Source organism: Nothobranchius furzeri, chromosome 18, assembly GCF_043380555.1.
Source record: "Nothobranchius furzeri strain GRZ-AD chromosome 18, NfurGRZ-RIMD1, whole genome shotgun sequence".
Lineage (NCBI taxonomy): Eukaryota > Metazoa > Chordata > Actinopteri > Cyprinodontiformes > Nothobranchiidae > Nothobranchius > Nothobranchius furzeri.
This window is the reverse complement of record NC_091758.1, coordinates 30,946,874-30,971,185: the sequence shown is the minus strand read 5'-3', so window position 1 is coordinate 30,971,185 and position 24,312 is coordinate 30,946,874. Positions and strand designations below refer to the sequence as shown.

The following is a 24,312-nucleotide window of genomic DNA, read 5'->3' as shown; positions in this document are numbered from 1 at the left end:
TTTATTGTAATTGTTCTATTATTCCACAAGGTGGAGCTATGGGGAGTGAAGTTATGATTAAACAACATCTTCCAGTAAAACATTTGTTTGTGATATTCTGACAGCTTGATAGGAAACCTCGATTTGTCAAAATCACATTTCAAAAGGAACTCCAACCCTCCCACCTTTTTAAATATATTCCTTGGGATATGGAACCATATTGAGTCAGGTTTTAAAGATAAGCTTTTAGCCAATTTATTTTGAAAACTCCTACCATAGATGGGAAATCAATGGTCTTAATTCCTCCTTTAGTGTAGTCTTTAACCAGTTGTGATTTTTTAATAAAGTGAGTTTTATTGCACCAAATAAAATGATATATTATTGAATTAATCGTTTTGATACTCTGCAAGGTAACATATAAAGAATATAATGGATAGACCATCTTTGAAACACCTTCTGATTTAGATAACAAATTCTGTCGAAAAATTGTAAGATCTCTTGTTAACCAATGATTCAGTTTTCTAGACATATCAATTTGATCTTTCACATTTTTTGTCTCTCTAATTTTAATATCTTTGTTTAAGTAAATTCCTAGATACTTCTCCTTTCACTGGAAATGTCTTCATATTGGTTTCCAAACAATCATAGAGAGGTAAAATTTCACATTTCTTCAGATTTAGGTTCAAACCAGATGCCTTTGAAAAAACTGAAATCACCTTTAGGGCTTTCTCCAATATTGATTTATCCTTCAAAAAATTACTGTGTCATCCGCAAATTGACTTATCTTAAATTCTGTATCAAATATGTTTATGCCTTCAATGTCCGGATGATTCACAATAAGGTGAGCTATCATTTGCGTGCAAAGAATAAATAATTTTGGAGAAAGTGGGCAACCTCGCCTAATTGCGCAGGATACATCTATTCTAAAGGTAATACCTGGGTTGAGACAAATGTAACTATAAATCTGATTATAAAATAATTTAATTATTTTGCTAAATTTGTTTCCAAATCTAAAAAGTTCCATAGTTATAAATAAAAAATCATGTTCTCCTGAATCAAATGCTTTAAAAAAAAATCTATGCATAATATTAAACTTTCTGTGTTAATAAAGGATCGGTAATTAATCATGTCTAATATTGGTCTTAGAGTGTTATAAATTTGTCTACTGAATAAACACTGACTGACCTTCATCAATTAATTTTGCTAAGATGTCCCTGATCCTGTTTGCATAAGGCTACTTGTAATCATTACACAGAAGTGTAACGGGACTCCAGCTATCTAACAAAAATAGATTTTTGTTTGGTTTCAGCAGTAAAGTTATTAGACCTGTTTTCATTGTTGGAGATAATTGCAAATTTTTTAAACAATCCACAAAAGCATTAAATAACATATCTTTAATATCTTGCCAGAACATCCTATTCAATAGTTAGGCCATCTATTCCAGATGATTTACCATTTTTCATTTGTTTCAGAGCAATTTCTATTTCAGCTAAATTTGAATCTTCTTCTAACACTTTTTTTTATCTTCCTCATTCAATTTTTTTATCTGTTCTTTAATCATGTCTAAAAAAATCTCCGTATTCTCTTTCGAAACTTTTTGCTTTTATAGAATAGCATAGAATAAGTGAATTTCTTTAGCTATTTGGGTTGAGTTTTCTATTATGTTTTCATCTTTGTTTAATTTGGTTCTTTTTTTCTTCTGTCTTTTCTCTAGGCTATAAAAATATGATGATTTTTTTCCCCCTTGCTCAATCTGCTTTGCTTTAGATCTCACATGCGCGCCTTTCGCCTTTTCCAGGTAAAAATCATCTAATTGTTTTTGTAAAGATTTTAAGCTTTCTGCCTCTTCTGTGGTTACATCAATCTTGCCGCTTATTAAATTGATTTGTTCTATTAATTTTTCTTACTTATGCCAATTTTTCTTTTCGGTTTCTATAGCTAATTGTTTAACACTAAATTTGAACCATTCCCATTTACTAACGTTCGACATCTCCATATCTTTAATTTCTAATTGAATATGTTTAATCTGGGTACAGAATTTCTCCTTCTTTAATAAATTGTTATTAAATGTCCATATATTTACTTTTCTTGTTTAATTACAACTAATGAAAGATTTATTAAACAATGATCCGTAAGTGGGGTTGTTTGATTTTCACATTTAGTTATATACGTAGTTATTTTTTGAGAGACAAGCCAATAATCCAATCTTGAGCATAATCTGTTGATTGTTGGACTGAACCAAGTATATTTTTTCATGTTTGGGTTAGTCATTCACCAGTAATCAAGCAAATCAGTTGACATACTAAAATCACAAAGGATACTGTCATATTCCATTTGATTCTCTCTCGGTGGTTGCCTATCCAGCCATGAGTTAAGTGCCAAATTGAAATCACCTCCTGTTATAACCTGATCAGTGCTATGTGTAATTCTCCACTGTTTAATAATTTACTTAAATTTGTCATCATGTTTCTATTTAGAGACCTATTATTGTACCCATATACATTGATAAGAAGGAGCTTTTGTTCACAAAACTAAATATTTTGAGTTGATTGGATGAGCAATTTTAATTTAATAAACTTCAAAGGTATGAGTAAAATTTATTAGGAAATTTAATTCATGAAAACTTAAAATTTTCAGTATCAAAACTCAAAAAAAAATGAGGCAATTGATTGCCTCAAAATTTTTTAGTTCTGGGAATTTATTCGGGTTTACATAATGTTGCCAGCAAAATTATTAAATAAAATCATTACTCCCGCAGAGTGAGCAGTACCATGTGAAAAAAGAATACCATCTCCCCATTGATGTTTCCCGAAAGTTTCATCATCACTACTAGAATGTGTCTCTTGTAAAAACAAAATGTTTGCCTTTATTTATTTGCAAAGTAAAAAAATGGCCTTGCGTTTCACTTTGTTTTTTTAACCTCGAACATTTAAAGAACTTATTTGAACAGACATTTAAAGGTAAAAAAAAAGATCAAGAAAACACAACACAAGAACAAATTAAGCTTTTTCCTTCTACTCTTCATCGTCGTCGTCTTCCTCCGCTTATCCGGGTCCGGGTCGCGGGGGCAGCATCCCAACTAGGGAGCTCCAGGCTGTACTCTCCCCGGCCACCTCCACCAGCTCCTCCGGCAGGACCCCAAGGCGTTCCCGGACCAGATTGGAGATGTAACCTCTCCGACGTGTCCTGGGTCGACCCGGGATCCTCCTGCCGGCAGGACATGCCCGAAACACCTCCTCGGGGAGGCGTCCAGGAGGCATCCTGACCAGATGCCAAACCACCTCAACTGGCTCCTTTCAATCCGGAGGAGCAGCGGTTCTGCTCCGAGTCCCTCCCGAATATCCGAGCTCCTCACCCTATCTCTAAGGCTGAGCCCGGCCACCCTATGGAGGAAACTCAATTTGGCCGCTTGTATCCGCGATCTCGTTCTTTCGGTCATTACCCAAAGCTCATGACCATAGGTGAGGATTGGGACATAGATCGACCGGTAAATCGAGAGTCTGGCTTTCTGGCTCAGCTCCCTCTTCACCATGACAGATCGGCTCTGAACCAATCCGCCTGTCGATCTCCCGATCCCTCCTACCCTCACTCGTGAACAAGACCCCGAGATACTTAAACTCCTCCACTTGAGGTAGGACCTCTCCCCCGACCCGGAGTTGGCAAGCCACCCTTTTCTGGTCGAGAACCATGGTCTCAGATTTGGAGGTGCTGATCCTCATCCCAGCCGCTTCACACTCGGCCGCGAACCTACCCAGCAAGAGCTGAAGGTCAGAGCTGGATGAAGCTAGGAGGACCACATCATCCGCAAAAAGCAGAGACGAGATTCTCCTGCCACCAATCTCGACACTCTCCACACCACGGCTGCGCCTAGAAATTCTGTCCATAAAGGTAATGAACAGAACCGGTGACAAAGGGCAGCCCTGGCGGAGTCCAACCCTCACCGGGAACAGGTCCGACTTACTATCGGCTATGCGGACCAAACTCACGCTCCTCTGATAAAGGGACTGAATGGCCCTTAACAGAAAGCCACCCACCCCATACTCCTGGAGCGTCCCCCACAGGGTGCCCCTGGGGACACGGTCATAAGCCTTCTCCAAATCCACAAAACACATGTGGATTGGTTGGGCAAACTCCCATGCCCCCTCCATCACCCTTGCAAGGGCATAGAGCTGGTCCACAGTTCCACGGCCAGGACAAAAACCACAATGCTCCTCCTCAATCTGAGATTCAACTATCGATCGGACCCTCCTCTCCAGTACCTTGGAGTAGACCTTTCCAGGAAGGCTGAGGAGTGTGATCCCCCTATAGTTGGAACACACCCTCAGGTCACCCTTCTTAAAGATGGGGACCACCACCCCGGTCTGCCACTCCACAGGAACTGCCCCTGATGACCACGCAATATTGCAGAGACGTGTCAACCATGACAGCCCTACAATATCCACAGCCTTGAGATACCCAGGACGAACCTCATCCACCCCCAGGGCTCCACCGCTGTGTAGTTGTTTCACTACCTCAGCAACTTCTGCCCCCGAGATTGGACAGTCCATCCCCAGGTCTCCCGGCTCTGGTTCCTCGTCGGAATGCGTATAGGTGGGGTTGAGGAGCTCCTCAAAATATTCCTTCCACCGTCCGACTATTGCCCCAGTTGACGTCAGCAGCTCCCCATCCCCACTGTAAACAGTTTGAGCGAGTTGCTGCCTTCCTCTCCTGAGGCGCCAGACAGTTTGCCAGAACCTCTTTGGAGCCGATCGATAGTCTTTCTCCATGGCCCCACCAAACTCCTCCCATGTCTCGGGCCTTCTACTCTTATTCTCTAGAAAAATGAAGAACTGTTTATAGCAGGAGTAAGCATAAAGTCCTACTTATCTTGTAAATACAGTATTTAGATTGTAGTTATGAAAAAAAAACATCTTTTTTTCTTTTTTAATTTTATAATTAGGAGCCAGAACTTTTTATCTACCTCCAGATAGGGATGGTACCTTTGACATTTGAATCGATTCGGTACTAATTCCCGGTACCTAGGAATCGATACCGGTACTTAACGGTACCAATTTTTAATACTTTTGAGTGTTTAATATTTTAATTCTCTTTTATAATTAAATCTATATATTTTCTCAATATATATGTTTGTATTTTAACATCGTCCTTGTAGTTTTATAAGCTGATAATTAAACTGAAGCAAACATCTTTACTGTGAACTACATTTATTGTTTATCTTCATTCCTTTTGCCGTCCTTTTTCAAAAAATTTTCCTACTGGGAAGTTAGAATTTCCGAGGAGAAAGCAAACACACCATTAGCTGATAACAATGGTGGCAATGGAAACTAACATATCAAGCTAACGTTATCTTAAACAGTTTATTTAACTGCTGGAGCAGATTAAAACGATGATACCTCACACTTAGATCGTTGTCACTGGTTTCATCTTCACCCATTCACCCGTCGCATTTAGTAAAGTGAAGCCAAACTTTAGAGCGTGCTCATGTTCTTCTAGTCGGAAATTCGAAGTTCAGAGGAGAAAGCGAACGCACCATTAGTGGAACAAAAGCTAACATATTAAGCTAACGTTATCTTAAATATTTTATTTACCAACCGGAGCAGATTAAGATGAGGATGTCTCACTTAGATCGTTGTCGCTGGTTTCATCATCACCCAGTTACCCATCACATTTAGTGAAGTGGACCCAAGCTTTAGCATGCGTTCTTTCTACCATGCTGCTCTGTTTACAACTGGCTCGCAGCGACCGACAACATAACGCTCTTGCGCATGCGCAGCTGTCTAGGCAAGTTCTCGTTATGAAGGACGGGTACCGAAACAAGGCACCGTTTCAAATGACATGAATCGGTGCTCAGTCGGTACCGTGGAATTCGGTCGGTACCTTAAAAAGTACCGAATTCGGTACCCATCTCTACCTCCAGATTTACCTATGCCATTCCACTTTTATTATTTCTGCATGTACCTTACGGGTCGATTCTTTTACCATCTGTTATAGCAAACCCATCTTTCAGGAATGCTCTTCTGCCGTTGTTTCGAGCCTCCAGCACCTTGGGCCACAGCTTGATCCGAGCTTCCCTATCCTCTTTGTCCTCTTTAAAGTTTGTGTGCAGTTCTTTGCAGACCCTGGCCTCCATGGACTTCCTCCACACTTCATCCCTCACTGTCCTCATGCTAAACTGAATGAGGATCGGTCTTGGCAGCTTGTTGTTCGCAGCGTCGCCCTTCTTCCCGATTCGATGTACTGTATCCACCATGGGCTGCAGCTTTTCCACTGACACAGGAATCACTCTCGCCAGGATGCCAATCATTCTCTCCCATGTATTTTCATCCTCTTTTTCTGCCAGGCCAAGTAGTCTGAGGTCCCTTCTTCTTCGGTATCTTGAGTTTTCCAGACATCTTTCCTTCAGTTCTTTGTTTTCCTTCGTTAAAGCCTCCATTTTTGTTTTGAGCTTGTCTGTTTCCTTTTTGTTTTCTTCAGTTGCCTTTGTATTTGCTTCTATCTTAAGGTCAAAAGCTTTCAGATTTTTGTCAGCAGATCAAATCTTTCTTCAAATCTTTCTGTAAAGGCCAGCAGGGCTTCATAGATATTTTGATTGCTCACCTGTTTCCCGGTAGCTTTATTTTTCAGTTTTTGTGGATTGGGGCCTTTTATTGGAGTGTGATCACCAGTGGGTCTTGCTTCTATCTGTTGATGCTCCATCTACTCTATGTCTTCGTCTGCACATGCTTCTTTCATTGCCGCGAGGTTGTAGCCATGGTCGGAAAGGCTACCTATTAGCTCCGCCATGTTAGTCATTTGATGTTTTGCGTTTGCTACTTCATCTGTCCAATAACTCTTCAAAAACTATGTTCCAGGAGTTACGCTTACCTTTCAGTTTCATTCTGAATAACTGTTTATCAGAGAATTACTTCTCAGGACATTTAAAACCCGCCATTTTATCAGACCTGCCAAGTTTCCAACTGCTCACTCCGCCACCTTGAATTCCCCTCTGGAAGTATGGAGTTGGAACAGATTGTAAACAAAGACTGCATCCCTCTTTGGTTTTTTTTAAAGAAGAAAATCAGACAACCTCCCAGCTGTCTGAGACATTAGGACTGTTTTGTGATTATTTCACTGGACAATTCTTACTTATTGGACTTTTAAGTGTCCCAAAAAAAGCATTCCCCCCAAAAATTCATACCACAATTTGCAGCATTTTCTGGTGAAATTTTTATTTCACACATTTACCTTGAAAACTGCTATTAAGTAAGTATTTGACAGTGTTTATCCAAAAAGAAGTAAAAATGTGGACATTAGTAAATATGAGTCATTGCATGTTTAAACTTGATCAAGAAGTGAAAAGCTGGGAGGAATTACTTCATTAGCTGTAATGTTTTTCCTGACCTGACAGGAAATTTTGACATCCTTTATGCTAAAAGGAGAAAAACGGCAGATAATTCATCCAAATTTGTGATTTTAAGAAGAATTAGTCTGGGATTATTCTCTCATTTATAGTAACCAAAAGGAAGACACAATAAGTGTAATTTTTCTTGACTTCCAGTTTTCCTTGTGGATCCGTCAGTCAAAAACCGGATGATGCCGGCTCACGTGGAGCTGCTCTCTGATCAGCAGCCAGCAGAATGCCTCACTTCTATGCTTCCTCTGCCTCGTACCTTTGCAACAATGAGTCACCAAAAACAAGCGCTTCAGAAATCACGCTGCAATGATTTCACAGGACAGATGCCTCGTTGTTTCAGTGCTTCCGATGAATTCTGTCTCCCACACACTAAAACACACACACATATCCAAAAGTAACCATTATCAGCCAACCGAGTGCCTGCATTTGGTCTGACAGCAGAGGAAAGGCACTGTGTAGTGCAAGCATCAAATGACTAAAAATACACACGATTATTTCTATGTGCACAAATGACACAAATGCTACTCTGCAAGCAGCCAAGCTGAAAAAAAATCATTATTTTCTGAAAAAGAAGGTCACCCTGTAGCTGCTTGATGGAGATTTAAGACTTTCCTTCTGAATTTAAGTCAGAGACCAGACCTGCCTCTGGCAAAAGTAGCTAAGAGAGGAAACTGCATGTTCTTCCAGCTGGGCTGAACCATGACTCTGAAAAAATACACAACTCAGCTACTTTCACTTGATGTCGCAGGAAAAGGGTGAACTATTTGGATTTGATGTTACATTACGTGGCAACAACTTTGGTTTTCTTTCTTTCTAAACCGTCCTAACAACATTTTCTGATTTTCTTTTCTCTTTTCACACAAATGGAGTAGAGCTATTTCCAAAGGAATCCAAAACGCCAGTAGCTGAAGTAAAGCTGAGTGAGGAGGTTGGAGAGCTGTCAAAATAAATCTGAGGCTGTAAAACAGAATGGTGCAGGCTGCAGACACAGGAGTGACATGCACACATAAAAAGGGCTGTTGCACAAATAGGCTAGAATGCAGAATATTTAAGGTGGTGTGCAACCTTAGAAACCAGCTCAGTAGGAGGAAAAAATGTAAAAAAAAAAAAAAAAAAACATTCAGACTGAAAGGATGCATCATGGAGGGGTGTGTATTTGTGTGTTGGGTGGGTGGGGGTGGTCTCTTAACCTGCCTGGCAACCACCAGAATAAACACCCCCCTCCTCCTCCTGCTGCCATAAGCGCCCTCACTTATCCCATTCCCCCCCGCAAAAACTCACATATGACGCCGCAAAGCGTCATATTTAGCTCTTTCTTTAGTTCACCAGGAGCGCTCATGTGGAAAATACATGATGCTGTCGTTTCCATGCCAACATAATTCAGGCCTGAGTCCGGGTTCCAAAGACTGGGCGGGTCCGGTGATGACAATCAAAAGAAAAGAGCATTAAAAAAACTGGCCCTTAAACATGAAGGGGCAGAAAGGACAGGCCAAAAGCAGCCCGAGGCCGGGTGTGTGAGTGTGTGTGTGCGCGCGCGCTGGATTTTAAACCCCCCAACGATGGGGATAAATAGAGCCATAATTTGAGATTATTTGCATTTTACTGAATGTGTGAGCAGATGCAGTGTGGAGGCAGAGCGCGTGTCGGTGCGCATCTGTCATGACTCGTCAAACAGAGCGCGTGGCGCTGGCCGCAGCTTACCTCATTTTCCTTTCTCCTCCTTTATCCAGCCGGGGAGGAAGTTCACCAGATCGGTGTGTCTGTTCGGTGTAAAACTGAAATAAAATCCCGCTGGGTGGTTCTGATCAGCCTCCTCTTAGCTCCGTCTCTAGATGAGATTATTGCAGCCGCTTTGTGCTCCGCTGTCTCTGCGGTCCAGACGCGCTGCAGCTGCGGCTCCGTGGGTCCATGTTCTGCTCGGTGTCGGACGGTAAACGCTGGTGCTCGGCCGCCGTCTCCTTCATGCCATATTTTCCTCCCGTTCGGTGTGTTTTGGTGAGACGGAGAGAGGTTCCGAGGGGAAATGCTATTTCAGTGCGAGGAGGAGGAGGGGGACCATGACCGGCTCAAGGCTGCCCACCTGCGGTCAAGACGCGCATCTACAGCTCGCTGATGACCCCCACCCTTAATGGTCTAAAACAGAATCGTCCAATCCTAGTGAAGAAGGTCCAATATCCGTGAGCTTTTAGATGGTTTACTAATTTAACACATCTGATATAAATTAACAGGTTATTTGCTGCACGCAGAAGAAGTAATTCAACCAGTAAAACACACTTTACTGTTTCTTTCTCATTGAAAGTGGAGTTGCAATGGTGTAGACAACCCTGCTGCAGCCTGCAGTAGCTTGTGCTAAAACCAAACTAACGCTAACGAACCATCTGATACCAAATAAGCTACAGAGTGCTGTTCGATGCGAAGCTGCTGGTGTTTCTGGCTCAAGAACCACGGAAACCATTTTGAAAGCAACAGCTTAACTGCTAGAAAGTCTTTAGTGTTGCTTTAAAAGGGAAACATCTAAAACATGCAGGGTGGTTGATGGTAAATAACATTTCCTGGGTGGGCCAGTGCCAATCTGATAGCAAGCTTGGACCCCACCATTTTACACAGTCCCAGCCTGGCCTTGCTGAGCGGACTTTAGCGCAACAGTGCCCTCTAGTGGCTGGTAGATGTAAACATAAACCCAGTGTTGTGCCCGACAAAATGAAAATGTGATTATTTATTTTTTTAAATATAGCTTTTAAAGGAGAAACTGTACATTCATTCTGCACACCTCTAAATGCCTCATGGATGTTTCTTTTTAAATATAGCGTTGTATCAAAATGTTCCATATTCTAATAATAATAATAAAATACTTAAAGTTTTTTTTTCTTACAAATGAGCTTGTCTAACGAAACAGCTGCCCCCCTTAAATGCTAGTCTAGAACTTCCCCTGGTATCACGGCCTTTTCAACATAAGATTCAGGGAAAATTTTGGAAATAACTGTTGTATTTATTTAAAGATGTTGCATTGAACTGTGTAAAATGATCATTCAAATGGATGATTATTACATTAAAAAAATTGCTTTTAAAATTTTATAATTATTTTGCTTAATATTTCTTTGATTGCCATTTTGTAAAATGATAAATCTGCAGGGGTTTTTTTTTCATGATATTGAGCTTTAGAAATTGTATTTTTTAGGTGTTTGTTGTTTTGATTCCCAGGGCACGATAATCCCCCTCCAAAATAAAAGCTCAAACACAAAAAAGCAGCAATCAATGTGGAAATAAAACAACACCAGGAAACAGTAATTCAGGTTTCATTTACTGCAACTCAGATGACAAATATTTACTGGTTTTGAATCCGCAGCCTCAAGCGTTAAGACAGGTTATGTTGCATCCATGCTGGAGACTGTTGAAACTCTGCTGTTTTGTGGTTTTACTGATAAAAACCACCTTTAGGAGGTGATGTCCACCTTAAACACACTCAGGTCTGATCAAGTATCACCTTAGACACACCCCATCACATCTATGGGAGGAAACCTGACTACAAGAAGAGTGTGAACTGTTTCTACTGAATTATAAGAAGATCCGACTAGAGCTAAACAGTATTGGATGTTCACCAAGTGAAAGCAGTGCATTAATAAAAACCAACAGGGTTCAGTTCTGTTACATATTCTCATGTCAGACAGTTACAGTGCAATGGTCTCGTACTTCCTCTTCACAAGCTGGTCTCAGAAACATGAAAGAGACCTTAAAAAGCTCAGTTTTCACTTATTTTTGACACATTTGAGACAAAAAAGTTAAATTAAACAAAGATTTCATTCTAAAAAACCAACACAGTTTCTAGATATTCACTCACATCTTCCTCAGATTTGTTTCATGCTTCTGGAAACATTTGCTCATCTGAAACTAAATGGACATTTTGCAGAAGAAAAATCAAAGGAAGAAATAACTGGCAGTGACGAATTTGATTTATAGATAATAAATAAGAACTGGAAGCACAAAAAGTCTGAATGTTTAGAGGATTTTGGTGCAAATAATGTAATTTATTAAAAAGGCCTCAAGGTAAATATTCCACATGATTATGGAGTCTAGCTGTGGGGACACGATTAGTGTTAAAGGTGTGGTTGACTGAAAACCCATTTTTAATGACTATTTCTGATCATAATCGGTCACTCTGAGTTTTTCATGCAAGCTCAACATGAAAACAGTCTCTTACACCCATCCCCTGCATTAGCTTCTGATAGAAAATAGATGATGAATTGCTAGGATTGGAAAATCCTCACACAGGAGAGAGAGCGGAGAGTGTCTGGGTGATGGTGACTTTGCAACATGGCTAACAGAACACGTTCGAACACGTTCGTGTTCTGTTAGCCAATCAGAAGCGTTCACATCATTAATAATGAGCCATCCTGTCCCACCTCAGCACCAGCAAACTTCTGCATCTCAGAACAGGAGCATCACAGCTTTTTTATTTTAAATTACTTATAAGGGATTGGTTTATACTAGAGAACACTGCAAATGTGTTGAATGAATGGGTAAACCACACCTTTAATACTCTTTTGTGCGTTCGTCCCGTGTTTTTGGCCGTACTCCATATTTTTGTTCTTTTCTTACACAGTTTAGTGAAAGTTATTTACCTTACATGTTTCTTCTAGTAGCTCTAGCCATCATCAGAGATTGTCGATGATGGTGGCATCAAACATGTAAGGTAAACAAATAACTTTTACTAAACTGTGTAAGAAAAGAACAAAAAAAAAACCGGATTACACACCTTTATTAATTTAACTATTTATGGACAATACAGGCAGTTTTAGTTAAGATCACCTAAACAAATAAGTGATAATAGATTATTAAACGTGTCTAATTCTAGCTGTGATCGATGCTTCTGAATATTTGGGTGTTTTTTTCTGACATGTTTTATAAGAGGGAGGGGATTTTGCTTGACCGCTGCTTTCCTGAGTTGTTCATTATAAAATTAAAAGGAAGTTTAAAGGTTAGAAAATGTGCCGTGCTTCAGTTTTTGTTGCAGCGTTCTTGGTTCTCCGTCAGTCTGGATCCAGGATCTGAGGGTTAGGGCTTGCCTTTGGTTCTGTTGAGTTGGACTCCTTCTGTGTCGCTGATGACGAGGATAAAACATGAGAGGAAGAGGATTTTTCTATACATGTAGTGTGAACAAGTAAGATGAACAAAAGGAGGATCGTTGTGTTTCGAGCTGCTGCTTCTTACACTTCCTGCTTTTCATCTAGTTTGTGAGCAGAACCTCAGACCGCTTCAGTTATTCCGATCCGTTTCTGTTAGAGTTCACATCAGTTTGGTTTTTTTTAGTGCAGTTCAGAACAGTTTTGCTTCTGCTGGGCTTCAGTGTCAGCGTCCGCTCCCTCAGACTACCCTCCACTGCATGACGCTCATGTCCTTCCCACCGGTCGACACCAGGAAGCTGTCATCAAACAGGAAGCTCACGTTGGTCACATGACTGCTGTGGCCACTGTAAACATGGCTGGGAGCCTGGAGCGGAAACGTAAATCAGATCTTTAAATAAATAACCTGCAATTTAAACTTTTTTCTTCTTCTTGCATGAGTGGCCTCTTACCCTGAACTGTGCGCAGGGATAGGAGAAGAGATGGACCTTCCCAAAGTCGTCTCCAGTAGCCAGGAGGTTCCTGTCACTGGACCGGCACGCTGCGTTAACGTCGGTTCCGTCTGAGCCGTCGGGCCACAGGCCTGAGAAGAAACAGAATCATCAGAAGTTTGCACAGGATCACAAAAGAGGGACAGGAACTGAAGCGTCACTCACCAAAGACATGGAAGCCCAGAGTGCAGGTGTAGGTGGCCCAGTCGATGTCTCTGGTGGTCTCCACGCTCACTACCTGCTTACACACTGATGGGATCCCTGGAGGTGAGAAGAAGAAGACGTTTTTATTTAGGGCCTTTCAAACACAATAGAAATAATTACAAAATAAAAACAATGATGAAAATAAACATTTAAAAATATAATAGATTAAGATTTAAAATAAAAAATACAAACAAGAACTGAGCTGTTAGAGACAGAAGCTGTCAACCAGACTTTAATGCAACTTTAAATCCTAACTTGATAATCTAACAGATTTAATCAGGAGAAAATATGAAATTTATGCTGATTTTTATTGTTTTTGTAATATGTTTTTATTTTATAGATATTTATTTTCAGTCAATATTATAATATTTATAATGTTGGGTTTTCAGCTTTCAGTTTCACAAGAAAAATCACCACCAACCCTGGTTCCTGCTGCTACTTATTAACGATTTAATCTGTGATCAGCACAGTGAACGGACCCAGATTAGCGGTTGTACTTACAGTACAGTATCTCATAGTCCCCTGAGTTGGACACCAGGTACTGAGAGTCCACGGACCAGTCCACATGGGTAATAAAACTGGAGTGCCCCTGATTATAAAAACAACAGGTTTAGAGGATTTATTCACATCCCTTTTTAAAACGGTATGATAATAAAAATAAAAGATGGGGCTCACAGAACACTTTCCAACTCGACTGTACTTCCTCCCATTTTCTGCCACAGCGTAGACATAGATGTAGTTGTCATGGGAACCAATAGCCAGGAAGCTACCATCTAAAGAAGATGAGGAGCAACAGGACAGCATGGCTTAGTCGTTGCCACTCCTGATTTAGATAAGAGGTGTCAGAAGACACGCTTTAGATGATGGCAAACAGAAGAAGTGCAACATGCCTGGCCCGTAGCTCATAACGGACAGCTGTTCGTTCCCATCTGTGTGGACGGTAACTAAATCCTTAGAGTCCGTGTCCAGGACCAGCCACCTGCACAGTTGGGGACAGACTTTTATCAGCTCCATGCTAACACAAATACTAACAGTCCAGATTAAGCAGCTGAATGGTTCTTGTACCGGCCAGTTTGGGTTCCCACGGCAACCACAGCTCCTGATGGGTGGAAACCAGCTGACTGGGCCGTATCCTGTAAAACAGATTTGCATATTCCTTTGGCAAATTGCACCCTAACCCATCCAGAGTCCGGTCCATCAGCTGTAATTCCCCATAAGAGACCCCAGAGGGCGGTGTTGGCTCAACTTACTTCCAGACTTTTAGTCCAGATGAGCTGATGGGTGTTCGAGTCCCACAGACAGACCTGCCGGTCGTATCCACAGGTCAGAAACTGAGACTTCAAGGGATGCACAGCCAGACCCCACAGCTCATCGACGTGACCCTGGAGAGGAGAATTTTAAAAAACAAGAAAACAGGGAAAACAAAGCTGTGACCTTTAGGCTGTTGCATCCACCTGTGTAATCGGCATGAACTCTCCATCCAAACTGCCTTGTAAAACAAAGTTCTTGGTGGTCCCGATGAGCACCGTCTCCCCTCGGCCTTCTGCGATGGTTCTGATTGGACCAAACAGCTCAGGCACCTGCAGATGCAAACATCAGACATCCGGCTGTTCACCTGGGAGACTTTGACGGCATCATCTGGCTTCCACGAAGCAAGTTATTAAGAAAACATAAGCATTGTTGCCATAAAAATCCATGGAGCTCATTAAAATAAACCAAATTTATCTCAGCCTCAGTGAGATTTATTCAATAATGCATCACTGGTTTGCTGTCTGCAGCTCATTAAACATAACATAACATTTTCTTTCTTTCTAATCTGATTTATTTCTTAATAGAAACATTGTCATTACCCCCCGATGATGTTTCTTTAGTCCAGATAAGGAAAGTCAAGCTGTGTCTTTGATGGGACACAAAGATAATGAGGGCGAATGCTTGTTTCTTTAACAAACCTGTTCTGGTCTCTGAATTAATGTCCTGTGAGTCTGTTTCAGGAGGTAGAAGTTAGTCGGAAGAGTGTTGGGCAGGATTAGGATTCTTACTCATTGGTTTTCATGATGTGCACACATCTTGCTTCTGATTGGCTAAGAGCAATGCAACTCTTCCACAGCCTCCATTTGCTCTGCAACAATTAAAGTTTTATCTCCACAAATAACACAAACCAGAAGGAGTTCTGCCATGTTGCTAATGCTAACAGTTAGCTTCTACTAGCCGAGGCATGCTCTACTCTCTCCTGGGTGCAAAATCAACACAGTCTTCCACGGCCATGAGCCAAGATGTGTGAGTTCATGAATGCTAACTGACTGTGTGGCATTTTCTAATCACAGCGTTTTTCTGTCTATTTTCTTTCGGCGGCTAATGCAGGAAACGGGAGTGGAAGACCATTTTTACATTCAGCCTGTAATCGCATTTCAAAACAAACAAGTCTTAAACATTTGTCAGTGAACCTCCTTTTTAAAAATCTATTTATTGTTAGAAGTTTGACTAGATTTGAATGTTGAGAATGAACTCCACACCGTGACATTTTCAACACCACAGTATCAAAAAAATATTTCTGCCATTTTTTTCAGGGTTTCATCATTAAACATAGCTTAGAATAGATCATTAGCATGCCGTGCAGTTCCAACAGCATGATTAGTGCATCTTATCCTACAAATCATGTTTAATTTATATACTACAGAGGTTTTACCTCTAATGTTTGCATCTGCTGGTAGCTGCTGTCCCAGGAAACAAGCCTGCGATCCTTCCCTCCAGACACCAGCGTCCCATTCCTCAGCATACACACGGCAAAGATGCTGCCCTCGTGGGCTCCCTGGATGACGTGGCTGATGCGATTAGTGCCTGCTCGGCAGAGATGGATGAGACGGCTCCATCAGATGAGCGCAAAGGTTGACTGCTTAATGAAGGTCGATTAACCAAGAGGAAGGTGGTCAAACAGAAGGGTGATCGATAGATAAAATAGAGACAGAGATTATGCATCCCTGCTCACAAGATCCGGATCTGGTTTATCTTTAGATTGACCCAGGTTTGACCTCTGATGTCCTGACTGCTCCTCCACAATGAGACAAACTTGTGATCAGATTTAAACACGGTTATTTTTTGTTGTTGTTGTTGTCTTTAATCAACTTCCTCTAAAACTCACTGATACGATCACCACCACACATGATCGTCACCTTTTCCCCACACCAGGATGTTTCCGCTCGAGTCTCCGGTGACAGCATCTCCGTTTTCCGCGAAGGTCACACACAAAACAAACTTGGGCTTCTCTTGTTTCTGCAGCAAACGCAAGAAACGACAAGAGGAGTTAGATGTTAAACCTGCACAATGCCATCCTTTATGTCAAACCTCATTCTGCTGTTTTCTTACCTCAAATAGTCCTTGCTTCTTGACCAGTGAGCCTCCTTTCTCCAGAGTCCAGAAGTAGAGATGAGACTTGCCACAAGTCACCACCACATTGCTGTCAGTCGGGTGAAAGTCTGCAGCAAACACCGACTCGTTGGAGCACTGAGCAGATGCACAGAGAGAAAATTCAGTACAGTGGAAGAAACATTTGAGGAAATACAAATAAAGGAATTAAAAAAAAAGATGCACACACCTTCGCTTCAGCCAGCCTGTCCTGCCTCTGCCAGTCCCAGACAGAAAGGACGTGGTCGTTGGAGTCGTCTACGACACAAAGAGTGTTTCCTCCATTCTAAAATAAAAATGAAGAGGTAGAAGGAGTGTTTATTCACACGCAGGAAACATCAAAGGCTGAAAACCAGCAGCAGGTGGAGTGGAAATGGTCTGTGCTCCCGTACCGACTTAGAGAACGCCAAGCAGACAAGGCCCCTGTCAAAGTAGCCGGCGCCCAGAACGTGGAGGGTGTTGAGGCTGACGGAGTCCCAGACGCGAACGTGAGGAGCCAGCTGGAACAAAAACACCCAGACACGCAACAGACAGTATTAAAACAGCAAATTCAACGCTGGGTGGTAAAGAAACAGATCTGACTTTACCTTTCCATCTGAGGAGGTGCCTGCTACCTGACCGGTTGCTATGGTGATTTTATCAGGATGGACAGCCAGGCTGGTGAAGACATTAAAAAAAAGGAAAAAATAAACATAACCTGAAGCATTTTTGACTTAAATAAAAAAGAGGAACATGAAAGACGGAGCCGCAGCTCCACAAGACGTCTGCACGGATGCTTGAAGAACAAGCTAAAATTAATTGACCTCCTCTGCAGTGAAAGGAGCCTCCCAGGAAGAGAAAAGTTCAAACACTTTAGCTTTAACGCAAGAGGCGTCTGTCTCCTTTGATCTGTGATGCAAATAGTTTAACTCTATTACACTCTAAGGGTGAAAACAGGATTTCAGTTGCGCTGAAATTGCCTGAAAGTCTAATTCCTCTTGAGAACATTTCAGGGCCAGAAATTTCAGGATGTTGCAATGACGCAAAGAAAAAAAGTGAAGTTCCCTCACCATTTGATGTCGTCCGTGTGTCCGGTGTAATGTCTCTGCAGCTGCTCGTCCACATTAAATAAAACCACCACAGAGGCAATAAAATACACCGTTTCTCCAGTGGGCAGCAGGTAGAGGTTGGAGCGACAGTCTCGACCACGATAACCGTAGCTGAGCATCGAGGGTCAGGGAAGTTCAATAAATAACAGGTGGGAAGCTACCTTATTCAGTCAATTCCACATTTACTTAATTTACAAAGCTTTCTAATTTTTTTGCTGGAAATAAAAAGGTGAAAGGATACACCCAGTCCAGTTTGAGTTTGTTGCTGGGTAGCTCGCCTCTGGACTCCAGGCAGTAGGCGTCCACCTGCTCTTTGGGCATGAACATGGTGATGGGACGGCCCTTCAAGTACATTTTCACATAACCTTCCTCTGAAAAGTGCAGCAGAAGCATCATTAGATCAGAAACACACCATTCATACGTGAATTTAACCAGATTATCTCATGATTACAGTATTAGGAGAGTTAACCATGAATGTCTGGGATGATTAATGAAGCCACGTGAGAGGAAAACAAACTTAAAACCAAACAGAGGAGACTGATCGTGCAAACTCAACAATCTTCTTTCAATCTGGCTTTTATTAGTTCATTTCAGACACATTGCGTTACAAAAGAAACAGCAAACACTTCAGTTAAAAAAAACTCCCAAATCCCCTAAATGTTCAGCAGATTAACAGAAAAATGCAGACAAAAGCAGATGAAAATGCTCAGAGAAGGAACAAAAAGACAAGAAAAGATGTTAAATGCAAAGAATAATAAAATAAATGACATTTGAATTTTAAACACTCATTAGAAATGAATCATGTATTTAATAAACTTATTGGTGAGGTCAAAATCACAAATTTCTATCTGCAGTTTTAAAACTAAAGAATAAACACTGATGTTGCATTCTAATAACAAATCTGGAAATACTGGCTGGGGGACTTAGGGCTGCGGTAGCTGGGAGAATCAAGAGGAGGTGGCAGACTCCTCAGCTGGAGGCTACAGTTTGGGATCTTTCTGATTGACGACGCCCTGACAGTGCCGCTCTCTGAGACTCGTTTGGTGGCTGAAGGAGCCGTTAAAACCAAAGCCGAGGGGCCACTGGTCCTCGCCGTTTGTTTGGCCGAGCGGCTCAGGTAAATCTGCACTGTGACTACGATGCAGACAGGAGGAGATGATGATGGAGGTTGGAGGTGAGCAGGCAAAACGGGATGAAGCAGGAGCAGGATTGGGAGGAGCACAGAAGAATAAGAAAAAGTTAGATGAGAGTATGATGCTTGCTTTTTAGCGACGAAAATTTAAAGACCAAGTTCAGTCGTTATTTCACTACATTTGCAGTGTTCTCGGGTTTAAATAAATGCCCTTTGAGTCATCTTCTTGGGTGAAAAAAGCTCTGGCGCTCCTGCTTCAGGAAGTAGAAGTGAGCCTGAGCAGAGGGAAGCAGAAAACTGAGGATTTGGAGTCTTCCTGATATTCTAACATCTCGTCTCTGATTGGCCAACAGCAACGCAACTCTGCCTCTGACTCTGTTCGCTCTGCAACGTTGATGTTTTATCTCCACCAATAACACAATCACTGAAGAGTTCTGCTGTGTGGTGAAGTTGCTAATGCTAGTGGTTTGCTTCTACTAGCCGAGACGTTCTCTGCTGTTGCCTGGATGCTAAAACAACAACAGCTTTCTCCGTCGCGAGTCAAGATTGTGATACCATGAATGTTAAAGAGCAAGTCAACCCCTACCAGATTCTAACTCCACTCCCACTTCATGTTTGAAAAATGCAACAAATGCTGTTGCCTGGCAGACCAAGAGGGCGGAGCTGCTAACAAATACACTCACACAGGCTCACGACAGCATTGTGACATCGTAATGTACCAGTTTACATCATAGCATACCTCTTAGCCAATAGCGGTGGCAGATTTAAATTAGAATACAGTGCAGAGTTTTTACCTGACAATGGCACAACACTGCCAGTTTTAGGCAGAATATTTAAATTTTAGCTAAAATGCACTGAAGTGCCAAATTATTGACGACACGTGTCTGCAGCACGATTAGACACTCGTTTATTTAGTTTATCAGCAAAAAAAAGTTTATTTGGGGGTGACTTTCTCTTTAACTTACAGCGTGACGTAGATCCGTGTGGCTTATCTAATCCAAACGTTTTACCATCTATTTTTCTATCGGCGGCTAAAGCAGGAAATAGGGGTAGAAGACCCACACCGTGTGAAACTCAGACTGATTATTTTTTTTAAATGACAAGTACAAGTAGATTCTCAGTGAACTTGGTTTTTAAAACCGCCAAACAAAAACTAGTCTAGGGTAAAACTGGGAGACTGAGCACTAACTGACACAAATCACCAGCATCGTCCTAGGTTTCTTCACAGATGGGGTAATCCCCCGAGTAAAACAGTAAACAACCATTTTTGACTTTCTGTGAACACTTTAAGTGCTCAGCACACAAACAAGTGACACAACAAGCATGTAGGAAGACTTAAAGCTCATAAACCCAACAGCAACAAGAGAGAATGTGTTTGTGATGCAGGGTGACGACAGGAGCTGTGGGGGTGGACTTGCAGAAAACCCCAAAAGCCAGGCAGCAAGAGTCAGACATCTTTGTCTGTTGCCATAGTGACAAAACCAAACTTCCTGTTAGCGGACTGTGATACTAAGTCAAACAATGCGTGAAGAGCAAATTCATGTTAATTACACTCGGATGCAGCACTCGGTGGAGGTTAGGGGGGATATTTTGGGGGGGGGGGGGGGGGGGGGGTTGACAACTTTCTAACATGTCAGCCCAGCGTCACCCCGTCTAGACAGTTCTCTGCTCTTTGTGATAAATTTAGATTCAAAAGTTCTTTTACTAAAATGTTCTCCCCACTCTCCGACCAGGATCTGAGATTTTAGAAAAACAGAGCAAATGATTCAGAGCCCAGAGAGCTGTGGAGGCTTAGGGCATTGTGGGTAGAAGGGGCGTGGCCTACCTTTGCAGTGGGTCACACGTCGCATCCCTTAAGGTCACAGAGAGACACACAAGCAGCAGATGAAGCCTCTTGGTCTGTCCTAACGTGAGTGCACTTCCTGCTTCCTGGCATTGATTCTGTCCACGATGGTTTTAGCGACCCTGTCTCACCTTTGGTGCCTTACAGAGCCCCAAAACCGATTACAACCGTTCCGTGTTACTACTTTGTCTTACAATCGAATTAAAAATAAACTACAAGTGAAAACAAGAAACAAAAATGCAGAAATTAAAGTTTTTCACTGCGTTTCTATTTGCGTGGACATTTAAGAGTAAAGAATCAACCAAACCTGCCTAAAAGATAAAAAACCCAAATCTGATAAACTCATAGTTCTGCTGTGAAAGTATTTGTCCAATAATCTCAAATGAAAATAAAGCATAAAAAATGTAAACAATAAAGAAAGGGGTTTATTTAATATGAAGGGGGGGTTAAGTGACCATGAAGACAGGGATGGAGGAGGTGGATTTGTTATCATGAGATGTCATTATTGTAATAAGGCTTAAGATGTATAAGAATCACTGATTATGTTTTATTTGCTCGTAAAATGTTGCAAAAGCAGAAAACTCAAAGTTTTCTGGCTGAAGAGCCACAGTCTCTTACCTGCGTTGAATACTGGATCTCTCTGTTTGCTGCAAATGTAAACAAACACATGAATTACCTCGTACGTTTCATTTGAAGCATTGTTTTAAAATGCTGTTTTCTGCTCTATCACACTGGAAGATTGAACATCTGAGGAGGAGGGAAAACAGACGAGGTACCTGTCGCTCCGTTTGCTGCTGGAGCTGCTGCCAGTGGACCCGGCCCGAGCTCGGTTCCCCTTAGACTCGCCTGAGTCCTTTCGAGTGAGAGTCCCCACGTGTTCGTTAGAGCTGGTTCTCCTGACAGTGCTGCGGTCAAAAACAAAAGCATTTTCTTACTTCAAATTAACAAATTTTGTTTTTATGTGTTGATGTTGAACCGATGACCTTCATCTCATAACAAGGTCATTAGTTCAGTCTCCAGCTTTCCAAGTTCTAAAACATTTTTTTTGCAAATACCTTTCTTTTATCATTGCAAATAATAAAACCACTATAACGTTTAGGGAGTCCTGCACTCATATGCAGCTGATTGCTCCAAGCAATCACAAAAATTATGCAATCATCAAAACATTGAGTATAATTAAAGATAACTTGTCACTTAGCAACCAAGCTCCTTCAGCGTGATGCACACGTTCGCTCCTTCTACTCCTGTATGAGTCTGACGTGTTTAAAAGTCAGTATAAGTAAAGTAAATATGGCAGAACAAAGGCAAAACACACACACACAAACCCTGTGATGCAGATATATTTTCAATGTTGTCATTTTTCTAAGTGAATATAGATTAAATACTAGTATGATGTGAATAATTGTGGTTTAAGCACAATAAAGTGTCTCAACTCTGCCAACCACTGACCTAAATTGTTGCAGATATTCTTGTTAAAATGTGAAGTCGGGATGTTTTCAAGTAAATGACTAAATGCTGAAAATATTTTAAACTTTCAAAAAATGTCTTGCAGACCTTCACACATCTGACCTTCTTTTAATCTGATAAATTTGGGAATTATCAAGAATGCTTGCTATTTTTGCTCTAACATCTTGTTTTAAAATCAATCTGCAGGGAAAGAAATGATTACATTCGGAAAAACAGCCGAGTGATTTTAAGATCTGGTGTTTTTATTGTTGTTTTTTCAGAGGCAGCACACAAGATAGAAGACTCCCCTTTCTGAGAAAGAGATTACAGAAATATGTAGCAAAAACCGATCAGCCAGATTATTATCTCCATGAAACAGGGTGGAAAACGTAACTAGTGTTTTTGTATTTTTCCACACAAAGATGGCTTACAGAGCTTCAAATCCTAAAATGTGTGCTTAAAGGGACTTTACGGAGTTTTGAATTTTTATGCTCGCGATTGCCCCCTCAGGCCAAAAGCGTAACGGCAGCTTCAATAGTAGGCTTGTGCAAGAGGCGCGCATGCTGTACGTGCACACTCCTTAACGAAAATACAGCTGAGACAGTCCTGTGTGTGTGTGTGTGTGTGGCCCTTAGGACAGAGGACAGGAGAACGCGCAGCTAATTAATTACATAATTTGGTTCTGTACATTTCTCTTCAGCACAGCCGACAAAGGTTTAAGATGGGTCAGTCCGTCAGCTTCACAGAGCTTCCCTTCCCTTGCTTGAAAAATTGTTCCAAAATGAGAGTTGAACCCACATTTCTTTTATCTGTGAATTCAATGCAGTTCGGCGAGTCTCAAATCAAAATTTGGGCATCTTACTGTAAAAAAAATATACCATTAATGTAAAAAATAAACTCTACATAAATAACATTCACATCAAGAATCAAACCCAGATCTTCAGCACAAAAGTCCGACGTCTAACTAGGTGAGCTACAGCGCCAGTAATATCTTTTGTATCTGCAACTTTTATATGCTAGATGACAGCTGAAACAACGTTCAAAGAACGGTTCGGAGCAAAAATGGCTATTTTGTTGCTAATTTGCAGGAAATATCTAGAAGAAAGTAGCTAAGGGTCCTCAGAAATGTAGCTAGGTTTGTCACTAGGCGTTAGGAACAAAGTCGCTGAGTTGGCCCTACCTCACTCTCTGCTGCTAAAGCTACAGATAGCAAATGCTACGGGCAATGCCTGAGCGTGAATGCTCGACCCGAGCAGCTCTCTTTTTCTGTGATTTTACAGAAAAACAGGCAATCACAGTAAAAATGCCAGGGCTCATTCTACAGGACCAGGGCATTGCAGGAGAATGTATGAAGAAGAAATGTATTATTTCTATACATGTTTTGGCTGTCAAACTTCCATAATGACCCTTTAAATCTGATTCTTGCATGTAATTGTAAAGAAAAAGGCTATTTTTCTCACTCTTTTTAGCCCTTATGTTTATAGTTGCAACAACAGTAGAGCTGTGGACATCTGCAGCCAAACTACTCACTACAAAGAAAAAGCTCCATCAGCAGCTCGATGGTCATTGGGCCTGTAAGTCATCTAATCCACTCTATGGTGTGTGTGTGTGTGTGTGTGTGTGTGTAGGGGGGGGGGGGATCTGTTCTCTGGAGGCCAGCACAGATGAAAAATACAACAGTTTGGTGTTTTTCCCATGGGGAGTGGTTCGGTCCTAATTGGGCCACGGGGCATTGACGACAGCTGTGACTTCGGCGGCGCGAATGGGATCGAAACCAAGCTGCAGTTTAAAACCATAGACTGTACATATATATGTTTAAAACTGATCCAACACAAGAAAAAATAAATCAACATGAGGAAATGAATGATGCTGATGAGAGAAAGGGACAGTGAAAGGTTTAAGATGAATGGTTATCAGAGCAACGCAGCAGTGGTTTTACGTTGTTATCGATGTTTTATTATAATTGGCTTGGAGTCGCTCTCACCTGAAGGGCAGGTAGAAAAATCTAATGGAGACAGAGAGGAGAAAACTAAACAGAGTGGCAGGATGTCCCATCGGACAGGTAGACAAAACACCAGAGATGTTTAGGACTGTTTATCGGAAAGGAACAATCCTTCTGAGAGACGGGAGATGGGGAATAAACCAATAACAATGCATGAGGATAAACACTGGAGGCTCAAACTTATCCTCTCCAGTGTTAAATGGGACAACTCA

General features: G+C 41.4%; 2 protein-coding genes across 11 annotated transcripts in view; both read right to left on the bottom strand.

The window, feature by feature from the left end:
* Positions 1-9,283, bottom strand: part of evla (Enah/Vasp-like a) — a 50,039-nt gene extending 40,756 nt beyond the window's left edge. The window contains exon 1 of the mRNA XM_015970026.3: positions 9,074-9,283. Within this exon, the coding sequence (XP_015825512.1) occupies positions 9,074-9,078 (5 nt within the window). The 5' untranslated portion in view covers positions 9,079-9,283. The remainder of the gene's footprint in view (positions 1-9,073) is intronic.
* Positions 9,284-12,423: 3,140 nt separating this feature from the next.
* eml1 (EMAP like 1) overlaps positions 12,424-24,312 on the bottom strand; it is a 44,120-nt gene continuing 32,231 nt past the window's right edge. For 5 of the 10 annotated variants that reach the window (XM_054741621.2, XM_054741617.2, XM_015970014.3 and 2 more), the window contains 21 exons: positions 24,083-24,103; positions 21,429-21,557; positions 21,271-21,299; positions 20,635-20,661; positions 17,919-18,048; positions 17,639-17,788; positions 17,177-17,246; positions 16,982-17,089; positions 16,780-16,875; positions 16,551-16,688; positions 16,358-16,457; positions 15,874-16,025; positions 14,642-14,767; positions 14,438-14,569; positions 14,253-14,320; positions 14,078-14,166; positions 13,863-13,960; positions 13,689-13,776; positions 13,149-13,244; positions 12,945-13,075; positions 12,424-12,859 (listed from right to left, as the gene is read on the bottom strand). In XM_054741621.2, coding sequence (XP_054597596.2) covers positions 12,734-12,859; positions 12,945-13,075; positions 13,149-13,244; positions 13,689-13,776; positions 13,863-13,960; positions 14,078-14,166; positions 14,253-14,320; positions 14,438-14,569; positions 14,642-14,767; positions 15,874-16,025; positions 16,358-16,457; positions 16,551-16,688; positions 16,780-16,875; positions 16,982-17,089; positions 17,177-17,246; positions 17,639-17,788; positions 17,919-18,048; positions 20,635-20,661; positions 21,271-21,299; positions 21,429-21,557; positions 24,083-24,103 — 2,104 coding nt within the window. In that variant the 3' untranslated portion in view covers positions 12,424-12,733. The remainder of the gene's footprint in view (positions 12,860-12,944; positions 13,076-13,148; positions 13,245-13,688; positions 13,777-13,862; positions 13,961-14,077; positions 14,167-14,252; positions 14,321-14,437; positions 14,570-14,641; positions 14,768-15,873; positions 16,026-16,357; positions 16,458-16,550; positions 16,689-16,779; positions 16,876-16,981; positions 17,090-17,176; positions 17,247-17,638; positions 17,789-17,918; positions 18,049-20,634; positions 20,662-21,270; positions 21,300-21,428; positions 21,558-24,082; positions 24,104-24,312) is intronic. The other 5 variants (XM_054741618.2, XM_015970015.3, XM_054741622.2 and 2 more) reach the window with 3 other exon arrangements.